Genomic DNA, 26,252 nt, shown 5'->3' with positions numbered 1-26,252 from the left:
TCTTGAAATGTTGGGCCCTAAAGGGTCCGTGTAACGCTTTGCAGTGCTTTGTTCTATTTGCAGATTTCACATGAAAAAATGAAAAAATGTTTTCAAATTTCAATTATTCATTTTTCAGGCTACTTGGTAAATTGATGACTGTTGCGTGTTTTATTTTTTTGCATTGAGTGTTCTTGGGATTTTCTCCTTAGAAGTTCGAAAGTCAAACATTGACTCATATTCTAACTTTGTGTTTTTGCGCTTGGGGTTGGACTGAACCATGAACGCTGGGGGTTACCGGAGAGTTGCGTTGTGGCCCAGAGGTTTCACTTCACCCGATGTCTGCTTGGGTTAAGAATGGGATGTTATTAATGGGCTTAGCCTACTCTTGTCAACTTGTTGTTTAACAGCTTCTGTAGGCATGTTGGTGGAGAGGTTTTTGTTCATGGGTAGGGCAGGGCATGGGTAGGGCATTTATTCAAACCGTCAACAACCGTGAACAAATATATTGCCCCCCCAATATGCCCCCCCCCCCCCCAACACACACACACACACACACACACACACACACACACACCATCAGCAGAGATTGCAACAAGTGCATGTGACAAGTTACTGTAGGCTATCTGAAGGTCTGTGAAGTCTAACCATCGAGGGCGCAGGTGAGGGAATGATCAGTAGATAGGCCTACGTCTCGAGCTCACTTGGCATGAATTTGACTTGATAACTCGATCTGTAGCCTATCATTTATAGCCTATCTCTACAACAAGCCAGAGGCGCCATCCGTACATCCCTAGGCGCGTTTGGTTCAGTCCAACCACGATGCAGAAATGGAAAATTGGAAAATGGACTCAATTTTACTTTTGTTTCAAATTCATTATTTGCCGTTTCAAAAACCACACTCGAAAGTTAAAAATAGCATCAATTGTCCATTTGCTGAGTAGTCTGACATATGGATAATAGAAAGTTTTGAACCCATTTTTTATTTTTTCATGTGAATTCTGCAAATAGAACAAAGCACTGCAAAGCGTTACACGGACCCTAAAGTAGCCTGCCTTGGACATATCCCTGGGGGCCCTTGCAGGGCCCGGGTTAGGCCTACTGCAGTTTGCTACATGTATACGGTTGTAGGCTAGGCCTACTGCACCCATGCATGCTCAATGTGGAGTTCTCCCTTGAGCAAAATTGGATTAGTTGCTGTCCTTTCATCTGCTTTGAAACCCTTGCTTATAACTTCAATAGGCCTATATCAAATGACATTGACCAGAATTTCTTAATATTAAAGCTGATTTAAGCACTCTAAAAAGGAGAAAGGCCTAGGCCTATGTCATCTTTTTTTTGCTTGTAATTTACCTTTGGACTGGAGTCTCTGGAATGGTTATGACTTTTTCCAAATTGAATGGTGGCCATCTAGCTGCTTACCCCCTGTAACATCTGAGTGGGAAAAAACAGCCATGAAACGTGAGAAAACAGCAAATAATATGCCAAAACTGCATGGGGTGCCATTAGACTAGGGGTGGCTCTCAAACTTTCTTCTCGATCCTCGGTCTTCAAGGCTCATTCACTGATCTAGGCTATAGCTAACACTGGACCCATTGTTTTTTTCTTTTCTTTTCTTTTGGGCTTTATATGCCTTTAATTGGACAGGACAGTAGAGAGAATGGCAGGAAGCGAGTGGGAGAGAGAGCTTGGGTGGGATCCGGAAAGGAACACAGGGCGGGAATCGAACCTGGGTCGCCGGCATGCGGTGCAGGTGCCCCAGCCAGCCGCACAACGGCTGGGGCCAACACTGGACCCATTGTTGCTGCCCCATTATTCTTCATCTAGATCAGTGAGGACGAGGATCAAGGAAGGAAGGGAGGGTGTATAAAAGACCAAATGAGAGGCACCCTAGGGGTGCAAATATATCATATGAACATGGACTCTTCCCACTGATTGTAATGTTTGATAGTTCTTGAGATTAATAAATATGCAAAGCGTGAACAAAAAAGGCATGAACTTTTTTAAAAGAAAGTTTGCAGGTATAGTTCATGATCAGTCCAGCATAAGATCTTTTCTTGGACTATCAATTATATGTATTGGTAAATCCCTGAAATTGTTGGAAACTGACAGTTGAAAGTAGATGTGGAAGGGAACTTTGATAGCTTGAACCAATGATGGCACAATTCAGCTGAACACAATTCCCCAAAGGCCTACAGTAGCATCTCTCATGTTTCCCAGAGTGGTAGATAAAACAGAGTGGCGACACTCTCATGGACCTCCATAGGAAAAACATGGCAGCGCTTTTTCCGGGCTATTTCCTCATTATGGCATTTTTGGAACTATTTACAGCCAATCTCTTGGTCAGTAATCAATGAGGTAATTGATTACACCTTCCAGCAGTACATCCCACCCTCCTGCGATTCAGCCATTCAGCACAGGTTTTTTGGAACTTTTGATTGTGTGGCGGCAACATCAAAGAGTGTCGCAACTCTCTCTTTGGTGTTTCCGCGTGCATCGGCCCTTTCGCCTCTCTTCTGGTTTTCATCGCCTCTGGTTGCAATTATGGACTATGGCACCTGAGAATATTAGGGACCACCCCTGTGATTGCGTTTTTTCTACACTGCAAGTGTTCATGTGCTTTGCTGTCGGATTGTGTGAAATGGCCTACATGGATGTCATAACAAAGGTTGAAACATACAGTACACTCACTAATCTTAAAATCAAGATGTCAATTTGCCAATGTCATTCAATTTATTTGTGTAGCACTTTAAAAAACAACAACAGTTGACCAAAGTGCTGTAAAACAAACGATCAGACAAACAAGAAACATACATAAGACAAGAGAGGCTAGACGGAGCGGCGTAGTCGCCAGCGTGCCCGTGACACCAAGACAAACAGACAAATTTAAAAAATAACAAGACGCTACACAAGTCACTTTCCAAGTGACAAAAACTGCAAATTCCCAAGTTCACATTAAAATTGTTGGACAGGCCCCATGGACTACAAAAGTGACTATAAGCCAACTAGGCAACTCAAAATCTTCCCCCAGTTTCCCACCTCTTACTCCCACATGAAGTGACTTGAACGATGATGTTTTCACTGGGAAAAATGGTTTTCCCATGCACGTGAACATACCATTACGTCCAGGGTATGACCTGAGGACTGAAGAGAGAAGCTATATGCAAATAGAGCTTTGGCATGAAATAGGTGCACAAAAGGCTTTTCCTGTTCACTCATTTCCGGTGGAGTGTTAACTGTGTTGTAAGTAACGACATCTTCTGTTATATTCTGCTCCTCACATCTTCACTCCAACACTGAATATCTTGTTTGCCCAATCATATCAATTTTAACACAATCATAAATCCATTATTATACTGATTCCCTATAGTGCAACACCCAACCGTGTCCACAATAACAATACATTAGTATTATTACTTTAATGTAACTAGCTGCAGGTTCAAACACACCTATCTCCACTGGAGATAAACCAGTGCACAGAGAGCATTTCTTGCACGTATCTATAGTCTATGTGCACAGGACCAATGTGGGCCTGAATATTTTGCTTGTCTGAAAAACAAGGGTGGCCAACCAACTTTTTGAGAAATTGGCATTTGCAGTCCACCTAGAGTAAGATAAGAGGGTAGACTTTATATCCTCCTCTTCCCTATGTGCAATAAACCAATCTAACATGTTAGCCTATTTTCTGAGGTGAGTTAGACAGCCTAAGGAGCTAACTGGGGCGTTACAGTGCTAACCCTTATGAAAAATGACTATAGGAATCTTATATTTTGGGACAAAATATCGTACCAATCTTACAGGAGTAGCCTAAATATTTTAGGAATCTGCTGATATCGTTGTATATTTTGGGACCTAGGGCCTAGAAGTAAAGGATTAGTCTGCTATTGGAACACTAGGATACAGAAGATCATACATATCTACCATAGAACAAATGAAGTATTTCTTTTTCGTGAAAGGGAAGGAAAGATAGACTACAGTGTCAGATTGGCTTATTTCATACACTGACACGAGATGAGCTGAGACAAGGTATATCCTCTTATCTGGTAGACAGCAAGTATTTTTCCAGAAAGTTGCGCTCTTTTAAGATTTATCAACATACTGCACGTAGGCTAGCCACTGGCATTGTCATGACATTGTCAATGCAAGTAAGGCATAATTTAAAACGTAACAAGAGGTTTTGTCCTCAGTATCTACCCAATCAGCTTCAGTGCCACATACTGTTGGATATGGTCAGAGTAGACTAATAATGCAATGTTGCATTAATCCGCAACACTTTCATGTTATCCCTGTTGTTATTGTTTTAGAATACCATAGGGCTAAGCCTACACATATTACACATAGTACATATTTTAGAATAGATACAGTGAGACATTATTTTATGATCAAATATGTTATGTACTTCTTTTTCCTTCTGTTTTGGACACAGAATCAAACTTGAAAATTGCAAACATTATCAGATTAGCCTAAATCTGTTGCAGTTGTGTAATTTATCAATAAGAGCAAAGTATTTCTTATAGGCTAAATATTAAGTGTCAAATATTAGTATGCAAAATATGGTGGTAAACATACAAAATATTCAAACGTCACTCATTACATTGGCCTAGAAAAGTTAAAAAGTGCATCTTTGGTTTCTCCAGTTTGTATGTTAAACTTCCCAAAACCCAGGTCGTATCATACCCATGCACTATAACATACAGCTTGGTTATGATACAACCCTGAGTCTTTGGAAGCTGGGTCACAGAAACTCCAGTATGCAGTATGCTCTTGTTTGTTATCCCCCAGATGATTTCAATAAATCTATAGCTAGTTATCAACATCTACTTTACGTTGACAAAATGAAAGACAGGTGCACTCAATATTAGATGAGAGAGTGCAATACACAATTGAATTCCCAATTAAAACAGAATGATTTACTACAACATTGCTATGCAGAAATGACAATTATTAGGCTATAATACACAGTGTTGAAACAGTTAAGAAAATGCTACAGAATGAGATACAATTTAATTTGCTGGATAAAGAACAAATGTAATTTACAAAAACAATTATCACCTTATTAAATTACCTGTGAACTATAAACTGTACATTCATAATCGTCTATGGTTTAAATCGCACAGGTAACCCACCTGAGAAGAGAGTAGTAAAAGAGAAATAAAAGTGACCATGGTTGCCAGGAGGGAAAAGGTAGTCGAGATGATCTGGCACGTAAAAGGAGACTAAGGCGTATAAGAGGAATGAGGGGGAAGGTGGTTCACGTCTTAACATTCAACCCCTTCTTCATCCTTTAGCCAGATTATCGAACCGGACACACAATCTGCGCACTCGCTAATAAGATAAACCACCGGTTTGTTCATCCTTGATCCTAAAGTCCATAGGGCTTTTGAGGATTTGAGGGATTGAGGAGGTAAATCTTGTTGCCAGATTATGATTGATCCCTGCTACAAGGTCAATTAAAGAATCAGATTGGCCAGTGTCCTTCAACTAAAATCTACAGAGGCAAAGACTTGGAAGAGCAATCCCATATGGAAAAGATAAAGCAAAAACTTATATGCCATGTGTTTTATACAAAACTTGTATGATTTACTCTTGAAAGTGGCCCCTTTCTCGTTTTCCTCATACAACGTCATATTTAGTCCTTACAGGTTACAACGTTTTATATGTTTCAGGTTACACAGATTTAGCAAGGATCTTATAATGGTTTCACTGTCAGTAAAACCATTATAAGATCCTTGCTAAATCTGTGTAACCTGAAACTTATAAAACGTTGTAACCTGTAAGGACTATAAACACATGGTGTATAAAACACATGGCATATAAGTTTTTGCTTTATCTTTTCCATATGGGATATGTGAAAATATTTTTTTTTCAGTATTATTGTCATATTAATGGTCAAACTTTATGAGACATCTGAGAGTAAACCCAATTCAAATGTAAGTATTTTCCAAGCCGTCTGACATAAGTTGTTGTCATGGTTTTGTTGGACCAGATTGTCACTCAGACTGGTATATTGATATGGATATGGGCTTACTGGTGGATAACCTAAAGACCTGCAGTTATAATTACCTTCAGATGGGTCTCTTCAGAAGGGTCAGGGACCTTATTTACTATTTTGAACAACAAAAGCAATGATACTAATACTGTTGGACCTGCTGAAATGGGTGAATTTGCATATTAATAACCTTTGTTTGAGATTTTGGCTTAAACTTTTACAAAAAAGAAAGAAAGAAAGAAAGGAAAACATCTCTCACATAATTCCTCATGCTTAATATGCACCTGTTCGTCTATGTGCATATATGTTGATATTTATTATATGGAATACAAATATGATATTGATATACAATATACAATATTTAGATATATGTATTTAAAAGACACATTTTGTCTATTGCATATTAGCAAGCAAATGAGCAAACAGGCAACACATTTGCCTTGCAAACACTAACAAGATAAAATCTTGGCTTATTTACATGACTGATCCATTTGGGGATAACAGCATGCTGTAAAGTTGTCATGTGCTGTGCACCCAATCCTCTTCACATGACCATTGGGAATTTGGGGGATGTTATAACGTAAATCTACTTTTAAAGAACGTTTTCTTTAAATAATAATAATACATTCATAAAGTGTATTTATTATTATTATTATTATTTATGCATACATTATACATATACTATTTATACATATACGCTCAACAGGGGAAACTGCTGTATCACATTGACAAAACAGACACTTTGCTCATGGATTTTTGTGTGTGTCTATTATTGTCCTGGAAGTTGAGCTCTCAGCATAGGCCACGGTTTTAAGTGCTTTGGATCTGATTTTAATTTAATTTTCTTTATTTTGTTCTATTCAGTTTCTCACAACCCTGCCTTATCATAGGCTGGATAAACCATGCTTGGATTCCTCCAGATATGACATGTAAAGGCCAAACAGTGCAGCAAGACTTGCGTGTATCTTTCACTGAGGACAGACTGCCATTTAACCACTCATGCCCATGCAGTGTTGCATCTCATCAAACCCCTCCCAACTGTGTTGCCACCATGCAAACAACTTCTAAAAAGTACTTTAAAGTAAGTTAGTAAGTAAGTATGAGTAAGCGTGAAATTCAAAGCGCTCCTCACACACACACACACACACACACACCTCAGGACACATCACCAGTTCCTCACTCTCCAACATTGAGACCATCCAGAGCAAGGGAAGCTTGTAAGGCTTGCAGCATCATCAGACTCTTGCCCATCCTAACCTAACCCAACAGACTGTCCACCCCACTCCCCTACAGTAGACATTATAGGTCGTTACAGGTCACACGCACCAGCAGGTTTCAAGGACGCTTCTTTCCTATGACTGTGACCTACAGTATACTGAACTCTAGCTCTGCATGACAACCAACCAACTAAGCTCCCAAGCAACACTAACCCTAACCCTAACCCTTGCCCAAAGCCTCCTTGTCTGTCCTTGAGGTGTCCACGACCATGGCAATCTTGACAGGGACAAGAAGGAGGACATTGCACTATATCCCACCAATCGTGCTATATTTATTTACAAATGCACATAATGTCTATTTATTTACAAATGTACATAATGTAATTACACTTATAGCCATATTCTACTGCTCTTCATACTATTCATCCTGCACATATACAGTGCCCTCCACAATTATTGGCACCCCTGGTTAAGATGCGTTAAAAGCCTTAAAATAAATATTTTTTTTTATTGTAGAAGCATACTCTCACACTGAAAATTGTAGAAAAATGTAACCTTCAACTCAAGAAAATTTTAAGGTGGGAAAAAAATCCCTGACTGAGAAATAATTATTCTTCATAAAATCACCTGTTATTGGCACCCCTAACAATTCCTAGGAAATAAATGTAATGAAAGTATTTCTGTCATTTCTACAGTAGTTTACAAAGTCAATCAGAGTATGTAGGAACATTTAATTAGTAATTCTTAACATCCTGTTTCCCTGGGCTATCAATATGACGTGACACAGAGGCATTTTCTCTTCAACATGGGAAAGACAAAGGAACACACTGTTCAAGTAAGGCAGATGTGTGTCGACCTTCACAAGTAAGGCAATGGCTATAAGAAAATAGCCACTCGCACACCTGCCCATATCTATGGTCAGAAGTTTAAAACAACTGGAACAGTGGTAAACAAGCCTGGAAGAGGACACAAGTTTATTTTGCCACCACGCACAGTGAGGAGGATGGTAAGAGAACTAAAAAAATCTCCAAAACTCACTGTTACAGAATTGCATCAAATGGTTGCATCTTGGGGTCACAAAGTCTCCAAAACAACCATCAGGCGCTATCTACATGCCAACAAGTTGTTTGGGAGGCATGCACGGAAAAAACCTTTATCACTCAAAATCATAAGCACAAACGTCTGGAGCGGTACGGGACCTTCAACTGGGACCGTGTGCTTTGGTCAGATGAGACAAAGTTAGAGCTTTTTGGCAACAAACACTCTAAGTGGGTCTGGCGTAACAAAAAGATGAGTATGCAGAACAGCACCTCATGCCCACTGTGAAGTATGGGGGAGGATCGGTGATGCTGTGGGCCTGTTTCTCTTCCAAAGGGCCTGGGAACCTTGTTAGGGTGCATGGCATCATGAATGCTTTGAAATACCAGGACATTTTAAATCAAAATCTGGTGGCCTCTGCCCAAAAGCTTAAGATGGGTCGTCACTGGGTCTTTCAGCAAGATAATGACCCTAAACATATGGCCAAGTCTACACAGAAATGGTTCACCAGACACCATATCAAGCTCCTACCATGGCCATCTCAGTTCCCAGACCTCAACCCCATTGAAAACCTGTCGGGTGAGCTGAAGAGGAGTGTGCAGAGGAGAGGACCCAGGTCGCTGGATGATTTGGAGATTTTGTGCAAAGAGGAATGGTCGAAGATCCCTCTTTCTGTTTTCTCTAATCTTGTGAAACATTATAAGAGAAGATTGGGTGCTGTTTTATTAGCAAAAGGGGGTTGTACAAAGCATTAACATCAGGGGTGCCAATAATTGTGGCACACATGATTTGATGTAAAATAATTATTTCTTAATGTGGGATTTTTTTTTTCCTTCTAAATAAATGCACTTGTATTAAAGGTTGGATTTTACGCTTTTTTTCATTGTGGTCCTATATTATTTGGAAAAAAAATGAATTTATTAGAAGCTAAAGAACACATCTTAACCAGGGGTGCCAATAATTATGGAGGGCGCTGTACTTATTTTACACTCGTACAATGTTATACTTGTAATAATTTATGTTAATACAATGCATATATCTATATTATTCTTACTATACTATTATAACTTTACAGCTACTATATTGGATGTACATATCTGTCATGTTGTCATACACTGTTCATATTATTATGACCGCCGCTAGCGTAGCTAGCGAAGCGGTCATATAGTTGTTGTCAAAGTTTTGTTTTTTTTTATTCTTTTTTCCCGTCAGCGATCCTGAACGATTCCCAGGACACCGTAACACCGTAGCACATGAAACTTGGTGGGCATGTAGCCCCAGTAGAATTTGTTTCGTCCCCGGGGGTCACTCCACCCCCGCGCTGCCCCCGCCCGAAGCCCAAAAATGACGGTTTTTCCTACATAACTACCTGAACCGTGGCGCCGAGGATGACAAAATGTTTATGGTATGTTGGTTTCAAAAGCTTGCATCAACTTAGCTTATAACCAGTCATTTGTGATTTGCACCCCCATGGTAAAAATTAAAAATGCAATGTAATATTGCTTTAATTGCCCTCATCTTCAGATGAGATGTTACGAACTGCACCAAATTTCATGTGTATGATAAACCTCACACCCTCTGGGAGTATGCCAAGTTTTGTGGAATTTCATCCATGGGGGGCTATAAAATATGTGTACATTCAGGACTGTATACCCATTGGCCTGTAGATGGAGGTATTAACCCTCTGGAGTCTAAATCCCCCGCTGGGGATTTGAAAAACTGTTCCAAACACACATCTCAATCTCTGCTAGTTTTTGTCCTAGAAACATACAAGTGACACCATAAGAAACCTTTAATGAACTAGTTTCTAAATATAAATGTTTTAAAAGAGAATGGTTGCACTGGGTGCTGGATGCTATGGTCATACACACACACACACACACACAAACATGCAGGAACACACACACACATAAATACACACACACACAGACACATACCTATACACACACGCACCAGCACACACATGTACATAACAAATTACACAAACACATGCACAAACACGCCCACACGCATGCACACACACACCCTCTCTCTCACACACACACACACACACACACATACACACACACACACACACACACACACAGAGATGCACAGTATACACACACACACACACACACACACACACACACACACACACACACACACACACACCTACACACACCTCACCGTGCACACACACACACACACACATGGGTGCGTTTCTGTGTGCCCGTGTTTGTGTTTGCATGTGTGTATATGTGTGTATGCATGTTCTGTGTGTGTTCTCTTTCTTTCTCTCTCTCTCTCTGTGTCTGTGTGTGTTCTCTTTCTTTCTCTCTCTCTCTCTGTGTCTGTGTGTGTTCTGTTATCTGTGTGTATTCTGTGTGTGTTCTCTCTTTCTCTCTCTCGCTCTCTGTGGGTGTATCTGCGTGTGTGCCTGTGTGGGCATGTGTGTGTGTGTGTGTGTGTGTGTGTATGTGTGCGTGTGTGAGTGTGTGCCTGCGTATGTGTGTGTGCACTCGCGCGCATGTATGTCTGTGAGTGTGTGCCTGCGTGTGTGTGTGTGATCTGATATTGGAGTGACAGTGACGGCAGAGAACACAGTGAACATATACACATAGAGACACATAAAACACACACACAAGCAGACACACACACACACACACACACACACACACACACACACACACTCATAGACAGAGAAGCACTCATGCACAAAAGCAAGCGCACACATGCACACACTCATTTACATACATAAAAGTTGCAATAGGGGATGGAGTAGGTGATGGAAATAAAAACATGATTGATATTTGCGGAGAGAATGTGCAGGACTGAGCGGCGGTCATATTGTGTATCGCTTTGCGGTACATCTAGTTTATTCTGCTCTTATAAGGTAACTGCTAATTCACTGCACATATTTATATTTAATTTGTTACTCTAAACCACCTTCTGTAAACCAACTGTATAGTAACTGTCTACACTGCACTATTTGTTTAGAATACAGGTAGGTGGTGAAACCTTCTAGGAATGTCTGCCTGACGCACCTCCAATGGTGCCTGAGAGACAAAGGTGTACATGTCCTGTCTATGCACCACTACTATGCAATACTACTATTATGGTTTATGCATAGTTCTTCATAGTAGCTGGTTTCCCTATCACACTTGATGGTGAATGTTGTACTACAGAAACGTGACATCACACTTACACACTCCAAAATGCAGCAGCTAGACTGCTGACAGGTACCAAGAAACATGTGGTGAATAAAAGAAAGAAATAATATTGGAGCCTTAGTGTGCTGACTTTTTTTGTCCTTTTACTGTTGCCTTTTTTGAGTCCAGCACCTACTTTAAAATACTCAGATGTGCGCACCCGCTTCTACACTACCAAGAAACATGCCCACATTACCCCAGTCTTGGCTTCCTTGCATTGGCTCCCTATTAATTTTAGAGTCCAGTTCAAGGCCCCTAGCTACATCACTGACCTTCTCCACTTGCAGCAAGCCTCCAGGTCTCTCAGGTCAAATGATAAAGCTCTCCTCCATGTGCCCAGGTCAAGGCTTAAACAAAAAGGTGACCGAGCCTTTGCAGTAGCTGCGCCACGGCTGTGGAACAACTTGCCCCTGGACATTAAATGCTCCCTCCATCTGTCTCCAAGTCTAGGCTCAAAACCCACCTTTTTACCTTATCCTTCTCAGCTCCCTAAACGTTTTGCCTGTTGTCTTGTCTGTAACTTTGCACTTGTCGCCTGTGTTTGTCTCCTGCTGTTATTGTTGATCTATGTCTGTCTGCTTTTCTTTTTCTTCTTATTTTCTTTATATTTTTTACTCTGTACAGCACTTTGGTCAGTGAAAGCTGTGTTTAAATGTGCTTTATAAATAAATTTTACTTACTTACTTACTTACTATTGTCTGTCATATGGCCCGCAGAGTCCCTGTCTATCATCTATAGTGATAAACCATGGCTTCCATGGTTACCCATGAAAGCAAAAAGACATGGTCATGGTTACCCAAAAATCATGATTATTTCATTATAGTAAAACCATGGTTAATTTTGTAAGGGATATTTGGCATTTGACCTTCAAACAACTTCACACTCACTGGGTTTTTCACAATACATCGGTGAAGTGTGAAGTCTGAAGTCGGTTGGATGGACAGTTTGGCAGATTTGCAAAAAACACACAGCAGATATAGGCCAGCAGATGGCTTTATAGGTCACTGTACTCTCGAAAACCTTCAAGTCTACTACATTTCATTGAAAGCAGTCGTTAACACCCACATCATCAACATTACCTAAAGCCGCAAAGACTTTGCCAAAACATCCTCTTATCCTTTTCTTTCCTTTCCTTTCCTAATTGGATTGATTTAGGGCTGACCCCCTCCCTAACTGAAACCTTTGCGGTGAACAGGACCTGCGTTTTTGTCTAAGTGGTTTATAGCCCTATATAAGGAGAATCTCCCACTGTTCTGGCACATTTCTCACAGCTGTGTGGCACTGCTGTAAAGATGAAGGACTTCTACCTATATGAGAACATCTCAAAGGTCAGCCCTTTTGAGGGCCCACAGTATCATATTGCTCCAAAATGGGCATTTTATATGCAAGCAGCATTCATGGGCTTTGTGTTTTTTGCTGGGACACCCCTCAACGCCACCGTCCTGCTCGTCACTGCAAAATACAAGAAACTGCGGCAGCCTCTGAACTACATCCTGGTCAACATCTCCGTCGCTGGTTTCATCTTTGATGTGTTCTCTGTCAGCCAAGTGTTTATTACCAGCCTAAGAGGATATTACTTTCTTGGTCACACCATGTGTGCACTGGAATCTTCAATGGGAACAGTAGCAGGTATATTAGAAGAGCTCCATGTTGTCATCCAAATGTGCGTGTTTATTAGTCCATGTTGTAATTCCTGCATTGAAGTAGCTCAAATATAATTTAGTTGTTCATCATCATCATCATCATCTTCATCTTGGCTGTGGCTGGTGGCATGTCATTTCTGGTTGGCTGTTGGACCACCATCACCTTCAATCTAACTTGTATATTAAGGGAAAAAAGATCAATGATTAATACATTTATTCATTTATTCAATAAATTCAATTATTCAATTATCAATTATTAACTATTCTTGAATTTCCCCTTGGGGATCAATAAAGTATCTATCTATCTATCTAACTAACTAACTAACTAATTATCATATGTCTCACCATCATCTGATTTAGCCGTTTTACCCTGCCTTACGTTTGTAGAATGTTTTCTGTTTAGACGCAGTGATAAATCTCCCACATTATAGTAAAGTGAATTTTGAATCTTTTGTAGTAGAACCTAAAAAATCAATGTATTGCTTTGCAGGCTTGGTAACAGCATGGTCGCTTGCTGTCCTGGCATTTGAGAGATATATCGTCATCTGCAAACCCATCGGGAATTTCAAATTTGGTTCGGGACATGCCCTTGGTGGAGTGGCCTTCACCTGGTTTATGGGGATTGGATGTGCGTTACCACCATTCTTCGGCTGGAGCAGGTGGGGGAATTCTTTTGATAAATATGTGTCAAAGTAATTATTTAATTGGAGCACAAGCACAAGTATAGCAATTTAAAAAAAAATGAATCATTTTAGGGCTCTGTCCCATCAAATGTTATCGATTATTGACATGCATATACATAACATGGCTTTGCAACTAAACAGGTTTTATTCTAATCATTGTTTCCTGCAGATACATCCCTGAGGGCTTGGGCTGCTCTTGTGGACCTGACTGGTACATGCCCAACACAGAATATAACTCGGAGAGCTACACAGCTTTCCTCATGGTTACGTGTTTCATCGCCCCCCTCACCTGCATCATCTTCTCTTACTCACAACTTTTGTCTGCCTTGAGAGCTGTAAGTTCTTTTCTCATTATTCTATTCTAAGAAACAGAAGTATGACTGTAAAGGATGAGTGACTGTGTAGCCTACCACTTCTATGTGGGTCCCCATTTGTGTTGTAGGTGGCAGCGCAGCAGGCTGAGTCAGCATCCACACAGAAGGCAGAGAAGGAGGTGTTCAGAATGATCCTCATCATGACGACATCCTATATCATCTGCTGGACGCCCTATGCAGCTGCTGCTTTGTACTACACCTTAGACCATGAATCAGAGAAGGATTACCGTCTGGTCACCATTCCTGCTCTTTTCTCCAAGAGTGCCACTGTTTACAATCCATTGATCTACTGCTTCATGAACAAACAGGTACATCTCTATCTTATCAACAGACTTATGCACAACAGATGTAAGTAAAAGATCCAATTTAGGAAAACACATTGGTACGATTACATAAGCCAGTCTTACCAAACATTTTCAAAAATGTCAATGAATTTAAGTAAGTGGAAGTAGAATTTTGGAGCTGGGTTGTCTCTTGTGTTGCTTTTAGATGAGCCATGCTTTGATCCCACATTGAGTGCATTCATTATTGAGCATGTACAACCCACCAGTGGGTCACTACATACTTTCAAATACAATGTGTTCTCCGTAATACCACTTAATGTGTGCTTCTTAATACCATAGGACAACTTAATGTGTGCTTCTTAATACCATAGGACAACTTCATCTGATGGTGTCGTCACAGAGAGCACTAGCATTGGAAATTATCTGTTATTCATTGATTTAACACTTTTCCTTCATGTGCAAGTATGTCCACATTGCAATGAAGTAAATCTAACAGGCTATTTTCTTTTCCAGAAAATCATACCCATATAACAAGTATTTATCATATAATCAACATAAACAACTTCTGACCAGAAAATAACAGTTGATTTTGTTCTTCATTCCTCTGGTTTTAGTTCAATGCATGCATTATGGAGACCGTGTTTGGAAAGAAGATTGAGGAATCCTCAGAGGTGTCCAAAACCGAGGTATCCTCTGTGTCTTAAGATACGACTCAGAACTCCCTTGTCAAGCTCACGTGAAGAACCCAAATATGCAATCTTGTTCTCTGATATTTGTCTGCATGTATACTTTGTATACATATGACTTAAGAGTTTAAGTGAACGTTTCTCCAGTGAACATCTCTCAACACAATGTCCTTTTTCTATATGCCTATTTTATTATATGCCTAGTAAAACTGCAAAAAAAAAAAATTCTAAAAAAATAAAAACATATTTTTTCCTGCATCACATAATGTTTTGTTGAATGTGGATTGTGGATCTTTCAAATAAATGCAAGCAATACTGACCACTAGTGGTTTAACAAACCAAGTGCAAATAAATGTGGATTTAGAAGGACCAAAGGTATACACTACGCAAGATTTTGACATATAACTTTTATGAAGCCAATTTGATGGCAAACTAACTATTAACTAGAATAGCATATCCGAGGAGCTGCAAGAGTGGGCTTGTTTAGGTGCAGATCACCAAAAGGATTGCAACAGTACCCCATTTTCGAAAATCGGCCATACGGGTCAGAAGTTACATGCACACACTTTCACAGTCACACACAGCCCAGGCCAGCCCAGCCCAGAAAGCTGCCAGATCTGCCGGCTGCAAGCAATGGGCCTGAATTTTTAGGGTTGGAACCACGTCGATAGCTCAAACGCTCTAGGAGCAGAAGCGATCTCAAAAAGTGGGTGAACAGGAATAATAAAGAAGTACATTTAAGAAATAATGGGCTTGCTGGATCAAGCCCACTAATAATTAAATTTAAGACAAACAGTGGGCTTGCTTGAACAAGCCATGAAATCAATCACATGACGGGGAGGGGACAGCAAGACGGTGATGACGTCTATGCGACACACCGAAGCTTGTATTTTGGTTAAGAACTACACTACCTTTTGTTCAAATCACTTCACATCACTGCTGAAAAATGTAATGTTGATTTATCAAATGTTATTCTAAAGTATTAAAACGCTCTACATACTGTATGTCATCTGGTATAATTGATGCGATTGGCTATGAGCTAGATGCATTTGATAGACATTCGTAGCAACCAATAAATGTCTCTGGGCATTCATAAACCACACCTCAAGTAGGAGAAAATGAATGTGTGGTTCCCAGACCCCAAATCTCAATGTGGTAGATTGAGATGAGGTCTGGTGTTAGCCAGGCTATAGCTATACAGCAAAGACTAGTGACTACCGAGAAAACCATCCATGCAACCAAAGATCCTTCATTACTGACAAGATAGAGCAACAAAATGCATCTCTATGGAAGAAAAATTCGAACAGTTCCGCTTTAACCCTCTCTGATGCAACTTCAAGAATGGCGACCCGACAAATCTTGTGAGGGTCATTAAATATTATCTTGTCAGTAGATATAATTCTTCGGAGAAGAATTCACCTTCACAACAAAAGCATTTTCACTGTGTACAGGGGGATAAGTCACAAGAAGTTTGGTATTTACAACAGCAGGGCGCTCTACAGTAATAATAATAAGGAAAATAATTGATGCTCTACTAACCACTAGGTTATAACCAGTTTATTTCTACATCGCAGCTTAAAACAACCTATGGTTGACCAAAGTGCTTACAGAGGGGCATAATAATAATAATAATAGTTATAACAAATAACAAATAAAAAATACAGAAATGCTCTAACACACAAAACAGCAGGAAACTCATTCAGAGAACAAAAATAAAACAAAATGTATAATAAATATATCAAACAAAAGTATAAAACACCTCACTTGTGCAACAGACAACACAATTGCACTATTCAGACTCTGTGTGTCCTTGTTCTGTGGAGGTGTGCAGACTCCCTGCCGTTGCCAACTAGTGCACAAGTTTCTCAGAATTTTGGAAGATACCAATATCCTATAAATTGTGTCATATACATGCCATAATTATATAATTAGAATACATCTAACTCAAAATATGTTATCATAACTATGTCTACACGTTTTTGAAAACAAATAAGCACAATGAAATAAACAAAAAATTATCCATGTACATGTTGGGGCCCTCTGATTTAATGAGCGTGACCCCACTGATCGAGGCTGCGTTTCCCAAAAACATAGCTGCCAGACTGTTGCAACTTGGTTGACAATAGAGAAAGCAACATATGGTTTTAGGAAACATCCCCCGAGCTGTTACTGCAATCACTGATAAACATCTGGCAATAATTAATTCTAAGTAGAAAGCAGAAACATAACTTAAGTCTGATGGAAATGCTGTCTGTAACCCAACTAAGTGACAAGTAAAATGGACAAGGCAGTGGTTTCATCGGTTGTTTTATTGAAAACGGTGTTCTCCGTACCAAAATGTTTTCACTGCTTAACTGAGGAGCACATTTACACAGACAGTAATCAGCAATGATTTTGGCAAAGTATTTACTGTAGTCCTTGCTGTTTACATGTTTCATACAATCATGTACGTATTACAAGTCTGGGTATATTCAAGTGTAGTGTTTTTATTGAGAAAGTGTTGTAACTACACTGTAGTGGTCACTTCAACAGAGAACTGGTCAGATCAAATTGAGTTATTGTTGTTTACAAAGGTGTCAACAGTACTAAAATATAATGAGGAGGTGAAAAGGACAAATAGGGTTTCTGAATTGCAGCAGACAAACTGTCTTTAGGTTTTGCATACAAATTTCAAATGAATGCTTAAAGTTTTGTAACACTGCCTGTAGTCAGCTTCACAGAAAAAAAGTAACAATATCACAAACCAAAATAATGGTGCGTTCATACATGAATCAAAAAATAATAATAAATGAATCACAATCAACATCAAATTGTTAAGTGTTGTAACAGGATCTCATATAAAATAAATTATGTTCAGTAACAAAATGACTTTAAAAAGCTATTAATCCACAAAACAGAATCAGAAAACAAAAAAATTAAAACTCATCATGCCTAACTAATGCTTCCCCAAAGTCTGTAGCTTGACTTCCAACAAACAAGTCATACTTGTTTAGGATTTCTTCTTTGGTAAGTTTTCCATCCTAAAACAGAAATCAAACAATAAGTATCACAGCAATGCAACCATTCTCCACTGTGGAGAATATTGGCACCCCGGGTAACGTTGACTAAAAAGATATACAATCACCTTGGATGATTTATCTGTTATACATTGAAAATAGCAAACAAATTCATGCCCTGTTGACACGTAAGAAAAATGCATATTTTCATTCTGTTTTGCCTTTGGCCGTTTTATCACTGAAAATGATTATTTCTGAAAACTCCAGCCAAAGTGGAGATTTGGGAAAACTCTGATTTCTGAGTTTGGGGAGATGGAGGGTAGCTGGCAAACTCTGTTCCTTTTAAGGTTTCGGGTTATTGATTGAGGGACTATGTAACTACACTAAATTGACCCGGGTTGTGAGTCACTCGAGTCACTTGAGTCAGTATTTCCCAATCGCCAAGGAAAGTCACAGAGGGGCTGCACCGGGAGCGTAATTAAAGTGTTCGTTCACATTGCATCTATTCAGCAAATTGGCTTCCACTATGATCGATGGAACTTGCGATACCAGACATTAAGGCAGCATGTATGATCGAAACAAATAGAACAGCCTTCTAGAATAGTTTTTTTTGTGTGTGTGTTAAAGCCACACAACTTGCGTTGAAAACAATGGCAACTTTTAACAGATCTCTGTGTCCAGATATGAACAACGCATTCGTTTTAAGAGTGTGGATTCACTCGGTGCAGACACTCACTCCCTATTTTGGATCTGCTATCTTTGAGTTGTTCTCACAGCCACACGGCACTGGATCAAATGGCTAGACAGCCTTCATTATCAATGAGATCAAGGAAGGGAAGGGCTTTTTGACACTACCTGAAATCATGATGTCAAGTAAGCCTAAAGAAACCTAAGAATTAATCATTAACTCATTAGAATGTCTTCTTTTTTTACCAAATGAATTGCCCTTTGGAGATAGAGAGGGTATTATAAGATTCAGCTGATTGATTCAGCTGTGTCCAGAACTTTGTGCTCACTCATCCCTTGAGTTGACTTGTGCAGTTGTGTTTTCCAAGGAGGATGTAAGTTATAAAGCTTTTGGCAGCTAAAATGGCTTGGACTAATAGTAGCATAATGTTGCAAGAGGTTTGTGTCTGACGCTATTTAGCATTTTTGATTGAATTGTAAAAGGACTGAATTGATCCGAATGAATGATACAAGAGACTCACAACTCATGGGTTAAAAAAATAAATAAAAGCCAAGAGAGTCACAACTCCAACAGGTCTGATAGAGGGAGAGTTTGGGGAGGCAAGTTCACTCTTTGGTGTTTTGTTGATGTTTGGTTTGAATATCAGATCTAGTCCAGAATCACTGAGGGTGGGCTACCTCTAACTTAAAATAAATGTGTATGAATGGAAATTGCTTCAGTTACATTGTGTTTCTAAGATTCAAAAGGTACCAATAATTGGGAAGGCCCCGGTACTGTATATTATGAATACATTTGCCATTCACACAAGACCAAATGGAATCCCACCTTGTTGGAGTCCGATTCATATACCAGGTGTTTAGCTTCTGCCTCAGCGTGGTCATAGTCAGCTGGAAGAATCCAATCCATAGTCTCCTCCTTATCCATCTTTCCATCCTTGTTTTTGTCCCTGAATTCTGAAAACTGCTCACGCTCTGTGGCCACCCATTCTGGCTCATTCTGCTCATCCTCGTGATTGTACATGTCACCTAAATTACAATAGGAGGAAACACATCACCATAACATTACTAAATAGAGTCTACTGATGGATCTCCCCCTAGGAGAGGAGACTTTTAGAGGCTAAGAGGCTTTAGAGCAACCTCCTGTTATCACATAGGAACATTCTCCTGGGTGCATTTGCAATTTGATCACATTAGTGTGATTAAATTACACAAAAATCAACATGTATTAATACCCTGTACAACATCAAGTACAAGTATTTTTAATCAGTTGGCAAATATTATGTACATAGTTTGCTTTAGGACAGTCACTTTTTTGGGCAACATTTTTTACCCTTTTTACCAGAAGAAAATGAAAATGATTTAATTTACAATAAATAAATCTTATCTGAGATCTGACCGGTTTCTCCTCCAGAGTGTTAGCCCACAACAGAATGCACCCTAAACTGCAAACTAGAAATGCAATTCTAAAGAATAAAAAGTGCATGCATAGTTAAAAAAGATAACGCAGAGATCATTACTAATGCATTGATAGGATAGACATGGTGGTTGCATGTCTACCCTAGTTGTTTAATGAAGGCACTTTAATGAAAGTTGATAGTTTAAGTAAACAATTTAAAAGTTGAATGTAGGTGGTTTAAAAGTTGTTGACAGACTGATAGTTTAATGAATGTTGATAGACAGATAACCAAATGGATGTTGACAGGTAGATAGTTTTTAATGGATGTTGATGACAAAATTCAGTCCCTGTATTGAATTTTAAACCCTAGTGAGTAGAACTACATTGTTGGTGCTTCGTTTTATGTGTAGGGACCTAAAGCATGCTACTGATGAGGTTTGGTGCCGTTTTGAGCAATCTCACTGGTTAACAATGCTATTTTGAAAGCGTTCAGGTCACTGCCCTTATCCACTGTTTGCGATTTTGGACTCTAGCATATGCCAGTGCAAGCTCTGTATTGCTTGATCAACGTCTCCACGGCTTATATGACGTATTTTCTTTCAGAAGAACACTCTTTGATCAATTTTCACCGGAGTTACACTTTAAATGATTGAAGCTGACTTACACGCAGACATTTTGGTTACAAGAAGAGGAGGAAGAAGACTTCAGATTACAGAGCAGTGCATTTTCATTTTCATGAACTGTAGTTACACCTGTCTGTATTAATCAATAACAATAATTGCAAAGAATAGTACATAATGACATTTTCCCTCTGCATCTGATTATCACCAGCATTTTCCCAGCTGTAAAACCAGGGTCCATAAACATTTTACAAACAGAGTAAGATGACTACACCATTTCAAATGAGATGATGCATCATGGAAATAGAGAATACGTTAACAAACAACGACAATCTACATAACAAGAACGATATCTACATAGCTGCATCCCAAAATGCATTTTATCAACTGACCACATTACTCACCAATATACTCCTCCAAATCAATGAATCCATCGCCATTTTTGTCAATGTCTTCCACTGTTTCCTTGTGTCAAGAAAAGAAAGATTGTATTTAGTGGTTCAAACTAAACCATTCCTCATAATCAATATCCAATACAATTTTGCAAAATGTTTCATTTACCAACACCACAATATCCTTCATATGATCATATTCCTCTGGGTGGAGGAAGGCTGTGAACTCCTCCTTATCTGCAATATGGTCTCCATTCTTGTCAGCCATTTGAAAGCGCCTCTCATCCCTGGCCATCATTTGCTTATAGTTATAACCATCATCAGGCTCAGGGTCCTCTGTGGGATCACAACCAAATTCAACCCATAAACAAACACCAATAAACAAATTATTTTGGGATCAGTAAAAGATGAGGTCAAGTAAAACTAGAAACGCCTGCAATGATGGTCAGAGTCTTCAGTATAATATGTTTAAACGATCAAAACCTTCCTCCTTACCAAGGTAAGTACCATAAGTGACGTTCTTATATTCATCCCAGGAGATCATGCCATCATTGTTCATATCAAAGTCTTTCCATTGCCTGTCCACATTGTCATAAATGTACTTTTTCTGAGCTTTCTTGATCCAGGCTTTGAGCTCGGCTTCTGTTACAAAGCCATCCTGATCATCATCAATTTTGTCCACAATTTTACTGTAAGACATAAGAATATAGATAATTAAAAACACATAAAACATGATACTACATTAAAAGATTACACTCATCCAAGAGACCTTTAGCCCAGTCCAATAATGTATTTCTATTCATGGGTTTCATCAGGTCCCTTGCATACAGGTGCATCAGTTATATTGTGGTCTTCCCAAGTTTGGTAAATTGTCATTTTGAAAAATACTGAACTTTCCACAATGGGATTTCTCACCCTAGCCTGTCTTTGCTCTCCTCAGGAGTGAGGTCATCAAATGTCTTAGCATCAGTCTCTCCCAGAAAGGCATCATGGTCATAGTCAAAATTGTCTCCATCATCATGCTCCTTGCTGCTCAGCAGTGGGTCGTGATGGACACGCTCCTTCTTCTCTGTTGGTTTGCTGGTGGCGTAGACCACACAAAGGGCAAAACACATCAGTAATGGTCTGATCTCCATCCCTATGACCTGAGAAGGACACACAGAAACAGTGAAACTAGGGAACTTGACAAACATATTTAAGCCTAGACTCATTCTGAACTTCACACCAGGAAATTTGTGGAAAAAGTCAGAATATCCCAACAGCCAAAAAACAGCACTAGGCCTACCCGATTCCAATGGTCTAAAGATACCCAAACAGATATTCTTTAGATTCTCATTTGGACTCTGTAGGGCTATGTTAGACAAGGATTTGACACTTCAGTGGGCGAGGGGTAATTCGTGTCCTAAGATTAAAAGTGCTCCTTTCAAGTCAAGGACAATGGTCTTCTTCTTAGGCCAAGCCTAAAGCCTAACATCACATACAGTAGGTTTACTGTAGGCTACTGTGAGTTGCTTTCATAAATAGGCCAACCAACACTTCAGAAGACAATATTAACAGTGTACGACTCAATTCACCTCAGTCAAATCAACAATACCGAATCCATGGCCTTGGGGGGAAAAGCGAAAGTCTTTCCACAAGTTTCCAGTATTGTTTTCCGTTTACAACTTGTGTCGCATGTCATGTAATGTGGACCTATACTGGTTTAACGCTGTGATCGTAACCGACAATTCTTATTCCAGTTCCGTAGAAAATAAATTCTAATGAACGTTGAATTGAGGGAAATAATCTCACAGGAAATGGCCTCAAGTTGGATAAATCGCACAGTGTAAACAGTAGGTGACCCCAAGGTTTTCCCAAGTGTGAAGCTTTACGTCTGTTTTTTGCTACACTGGCAGTCCGGAGATTTTTTTTTACATTAGCCTACCTAATATTGCGAACAGCAGAGTGCATTAAATTCCACAATTTCACGAGAAGGTAAACTGATCCAAAGACATGACTGATAGTTCTGGGCAACAGCTATAGCCAAAACGATAAAGCTGGCGTCGTTGGTGAACGGTCAATGAACCAACACTTAGGCAACATCAACATTTAGTTTGATTCAACTGTAGCAGATAAATGGATGGGCCTGCTAGACATCATACAAGGTCCCTAGAATTTGGTAAGATTGTTAGACTGTAACAACGTTGTAGTCTGCCGGACCTTTAATGGCCCAGTCATCGAAGTCAGAAGACACTCTAAAGCGCCATGACATATTGGACCTTGCATTTCTATAGGAAAAAGGGAAGTAGGCCTACTTACCGGACTGATTGTTTTCTGCTGAAAGACCGACGCTTCTGTAAAAAAACCGACTATCCTATGCATGCACACCCCTAAATCACCCTGTTTCCTTGAACGTGAAAACTAGTAACCAATGATTTTGCGGATGGCACCGTCATGCGTCTTCATTGGTCCACTTCAGCAAGTTGGCGCGTGTACGCAATCGAGGCGTGTGGTTTTATTAAGCGATGAAGCAACCAACTCCTTATCATTGGTTTGTTTTACTAATCGCTGCTCTTGTCACCCAATCTGAACTGGGGGATGCATGTAAACGGTTTTTGAGTTGTGTACAATGTCTTAAATAAACGCTGTCTCGTTCTAAGACGTCTGATTGGCCAGGAGTTGCCACGTATCCAAATTTAAGACATTTATTTTGTAACCATACTGCAATGTTTGTAGCTGGTGTCACGTCTTGTCTTGTGTAGCCTTGTTGTCTATCCAAATAGACACTATTTAATCTGAATTGAAATAGGCCTTGTTGGTTTTGGCTCCCAGTAGGGCTTTACTACGTTCACACACCTCTGGGTACATGCCTATTTGGTGACCCATGTCCATATTTGGTTGAATTGACAAGATGTTCTGTGTTTGAGTTGGTTGCAGGGGAACTGAGAATGAAAAACAGCCCTAGCCTTTTGTCTCACCCATAACACTGCACAGCACAGTTGCCATGTTGCTTTGGTGCTATCAATATTCACAGATGAGTTTGGTTCAGTGTTATTGGCTGGCTGTCATATGGAAACAAATTGGTGAAAATGTAAAACTAAATGATGCAACTTCAAATACAGTCCCACCAATTCAGTGATTAACTTACAGTAGCTGGCTCTTGCTGGACAAGGTGCACTTTCATGTTTTTTTGGTCAACAACAACAACAACAACAACAACAACAACAACAACAACTTTCTTTCTTTAAGTAACCTAGCAACAGCTTAAATAGACTTTTTGCCATCTGTTTATTATGTTTTTATCATAGGCTATTTTTCAACATGCTTTTAGGTGTCAAAATCACTCCTTTTTCCTTCTTGTTGCACATCCAGGGTTCAACAATAACATTTCAAATGTCAGTTTATCTAAAACATGTTACTGTAATCTCCTTGAATAAATAAATAATAAAAACAAAATGCTGTTGTCGCACAGTCCATTACAATCATCTCCAGCATAGGCCTACTGTAATGTCCCTTTAAATGCCTTTGGCTGTTGGTTTCTATGGAAATGTACAAAGACATCAGTGCACATGTCTGCTATGGAGTCCAAGCTAAATATTGCTCCGTCAGATAACATGTTTATTATACGCCATTTCCAAACATGCTGTACCTTCATGGAAATCTGTAAAACTCTATAAAATGTTAAGTCATTATGGGCATGCATGAAATGCAGAAATGACTAATTGCCACCAGTAAATTCCACCACACTGCCCCCCGTGGTGGAAAAGACAATAGTGTGGTGAAAATGACATTTCTACAGTATTTTATACAAGGTCAGGTAGAAAGTCATATTTTGAGAGTATATCCATTATATCCACTATATACTATATCTATCTATCTATATAGACCCTTTTAATATTTTAATTACAAGAGGAGATTGGTGTTAAAGGTTTTGTAAAGTCAGCCACAACACGTTCTGTTGGTTTCTGGATGGCCACTGAAAGGATCTGTAAAACAGTTATCTGGTGAAAAGGTCAGCCAATAGATTTCTGAAGTTCACCTGAAAAGGAACCAAAACTGCCATCTTTGCACATATAAGGAGGCCCGGGTGCCTATGGCAAGTTACATTGCAAGTTAGCTCTGGGAGAGCAAAAATGTGTGCCGTCTTAACATAGCAAAGATGCATGTTCTTTTCTTTCTGTGCTTTACTGTAGGTGTGATGATTCATAATCCCTCATGTTATTTTCTCATAGGAAAAATCTCAAGATACTGGATCTCCTTACATGGACAAAGATGGTAGCCTTTTTGTAGCGAACGTCAGAGGTCTATGGCTATAGCTGAGATGCTCAGAGACTACTTGGGGTCATGTTGTAACCTGAATCTGACTGACTCTGAGATGTTACCATATGTTTTGAACAATTACTGGTTTTAAAAGTGCTATTTGGGTAATATTTAGCTCACTGCCCTTAGCTAATGCACTGCTTGAGATTTGGGGCTATATTGTACACTGGGGCAAGCTCTGTAGTGGTTGATGTGTTTTAATGCAGGAAAATACCTTACATACACTTTAAGGAGAAGATACGGTAACTAACGCACTGGTTGCCAGTGATGTTACCTTAAGTCTCAGTAGGGGCATACTGTCCATGCACACTGCGGTAAGGGCACAAAACCACTGTAGACACATACAGTACAGTTGCATTACTGTAACATGTATAGCATGTCCCTGGCTACAGTATTACCTGTATGTTACTGTAACAAAAAGATGCAGCTATTCTAACTTTTGTATCAAGTTGTGGTATACAGTATTATAGAACAAAGTGCAGTCAAGGTGTATGATTGTGCTGGATTTTTACCAAATCCAGCATCAAACGTGATTTAGTCAACCATAAGCAACGACTGTAACTATCCATTTTAGAAATTGCATTCTATCACAAATAACACATTACTGTAGAGCAGTGTCCCAAACTGAGGTGGATCCCTGGGGCCACGTGCCCTTAGGCTCTATAGAACAACCCTTAGAAATACATCGAATGTAATATTTACAGATTTCCACCAATAAAACAACCATATTGTATTCATAACTCACATCCATGTTGTCCCATAAACTCTGATAACAGAC

The 26,252-nt window shown here is 39.5% G+C and overlaps 2 protein-coding genes across 3 annotated transcripts; one reads left to right on the top strand and one right to left on the bottom strand.

Moving 5' to 3' along the window:
• The first annotated feature begins 12,706 nt into the window (after positions 1 to 12,706).
• On the top strand, positions 12,707 to 15,102 carry LOC134061860 (ultraviolet-sensitive opsin-like). The gene is made up of 5 exons (XM_062517669.1): positions 12,707 to 13,043; positions 13,548 to 13,716; positions 13,910 to 14,075; positions 14,183 to 14,422; positions 15,013 to 15,102. Exons 1-5 carry the CDS (start codon positions 12,707 to 12,709, stop codon positions 15,100 to 15,102), a joined length of 1,002 nt encoding a protein of 333 aa, XP_062373653.1.
• Positions 15,103 to 16,626: 1,524 nt separating this feature from the next.
• calua (calumenin a) lies at positions 16,627 to 23,599 on the bottom strand. 2 transcript variants are annotated; one of them, XM_062517667.1, is made up of 7 exons: positions 23,474 to 23,599; positions 22,091 to 22,320; positions 21,671 to 21,864; positions 21,345 to 21,511; positions 21,188 to 21,248; positions 19,594 to 19,793; positions 16,627 to 18,104 (listed from the first exon to the last, which is right to left on the bottom strand). In XM_062517667.1, exons 1-7 carry the CDS (start codon positions 23,534 to 23,536, stop codon positions 18,000 to 18,002), a joined length of 1,020 nt encoding a protein of 339 aa, XP_062373651.1. In that variant the 5' UTR covers positions 23,537 to 23,599; the 3' UTR covers positions 16,627 to 17,999. The 2 variants fall into 2 exon arrangements, with proteins under 2 accessions (XP_062373651.1, XP_062373652.1); XM_062517668.1 differs by lacking the exon at positions 23,474 to 23,599 and adding an exon at positions 23,100 to 23,330.
• Positions 23,600 to 26,252: the final 2,653 nt, after the last annotated feature.

The sequence above is a fragment of the Sardina pilchardus genome, chromosome 17 (assembly GCF_963854185.1).
Source record: "Sardina pilchardus chromosome 17, fSarPil1.1, whole genome shotgun sequence".
Classification (NCBI taxonomy): domain Eukaryota; kingdom Metazoa; phylum Chordata; class Actinopteri; order Clupeiformes; family Clupeidae; genus Sardina; species Sardina pilchardus.
Note: the sequence above shows the minus strand (reverse complement) of the source record. Positions and strands in the feature narration are given on the sequence as shown.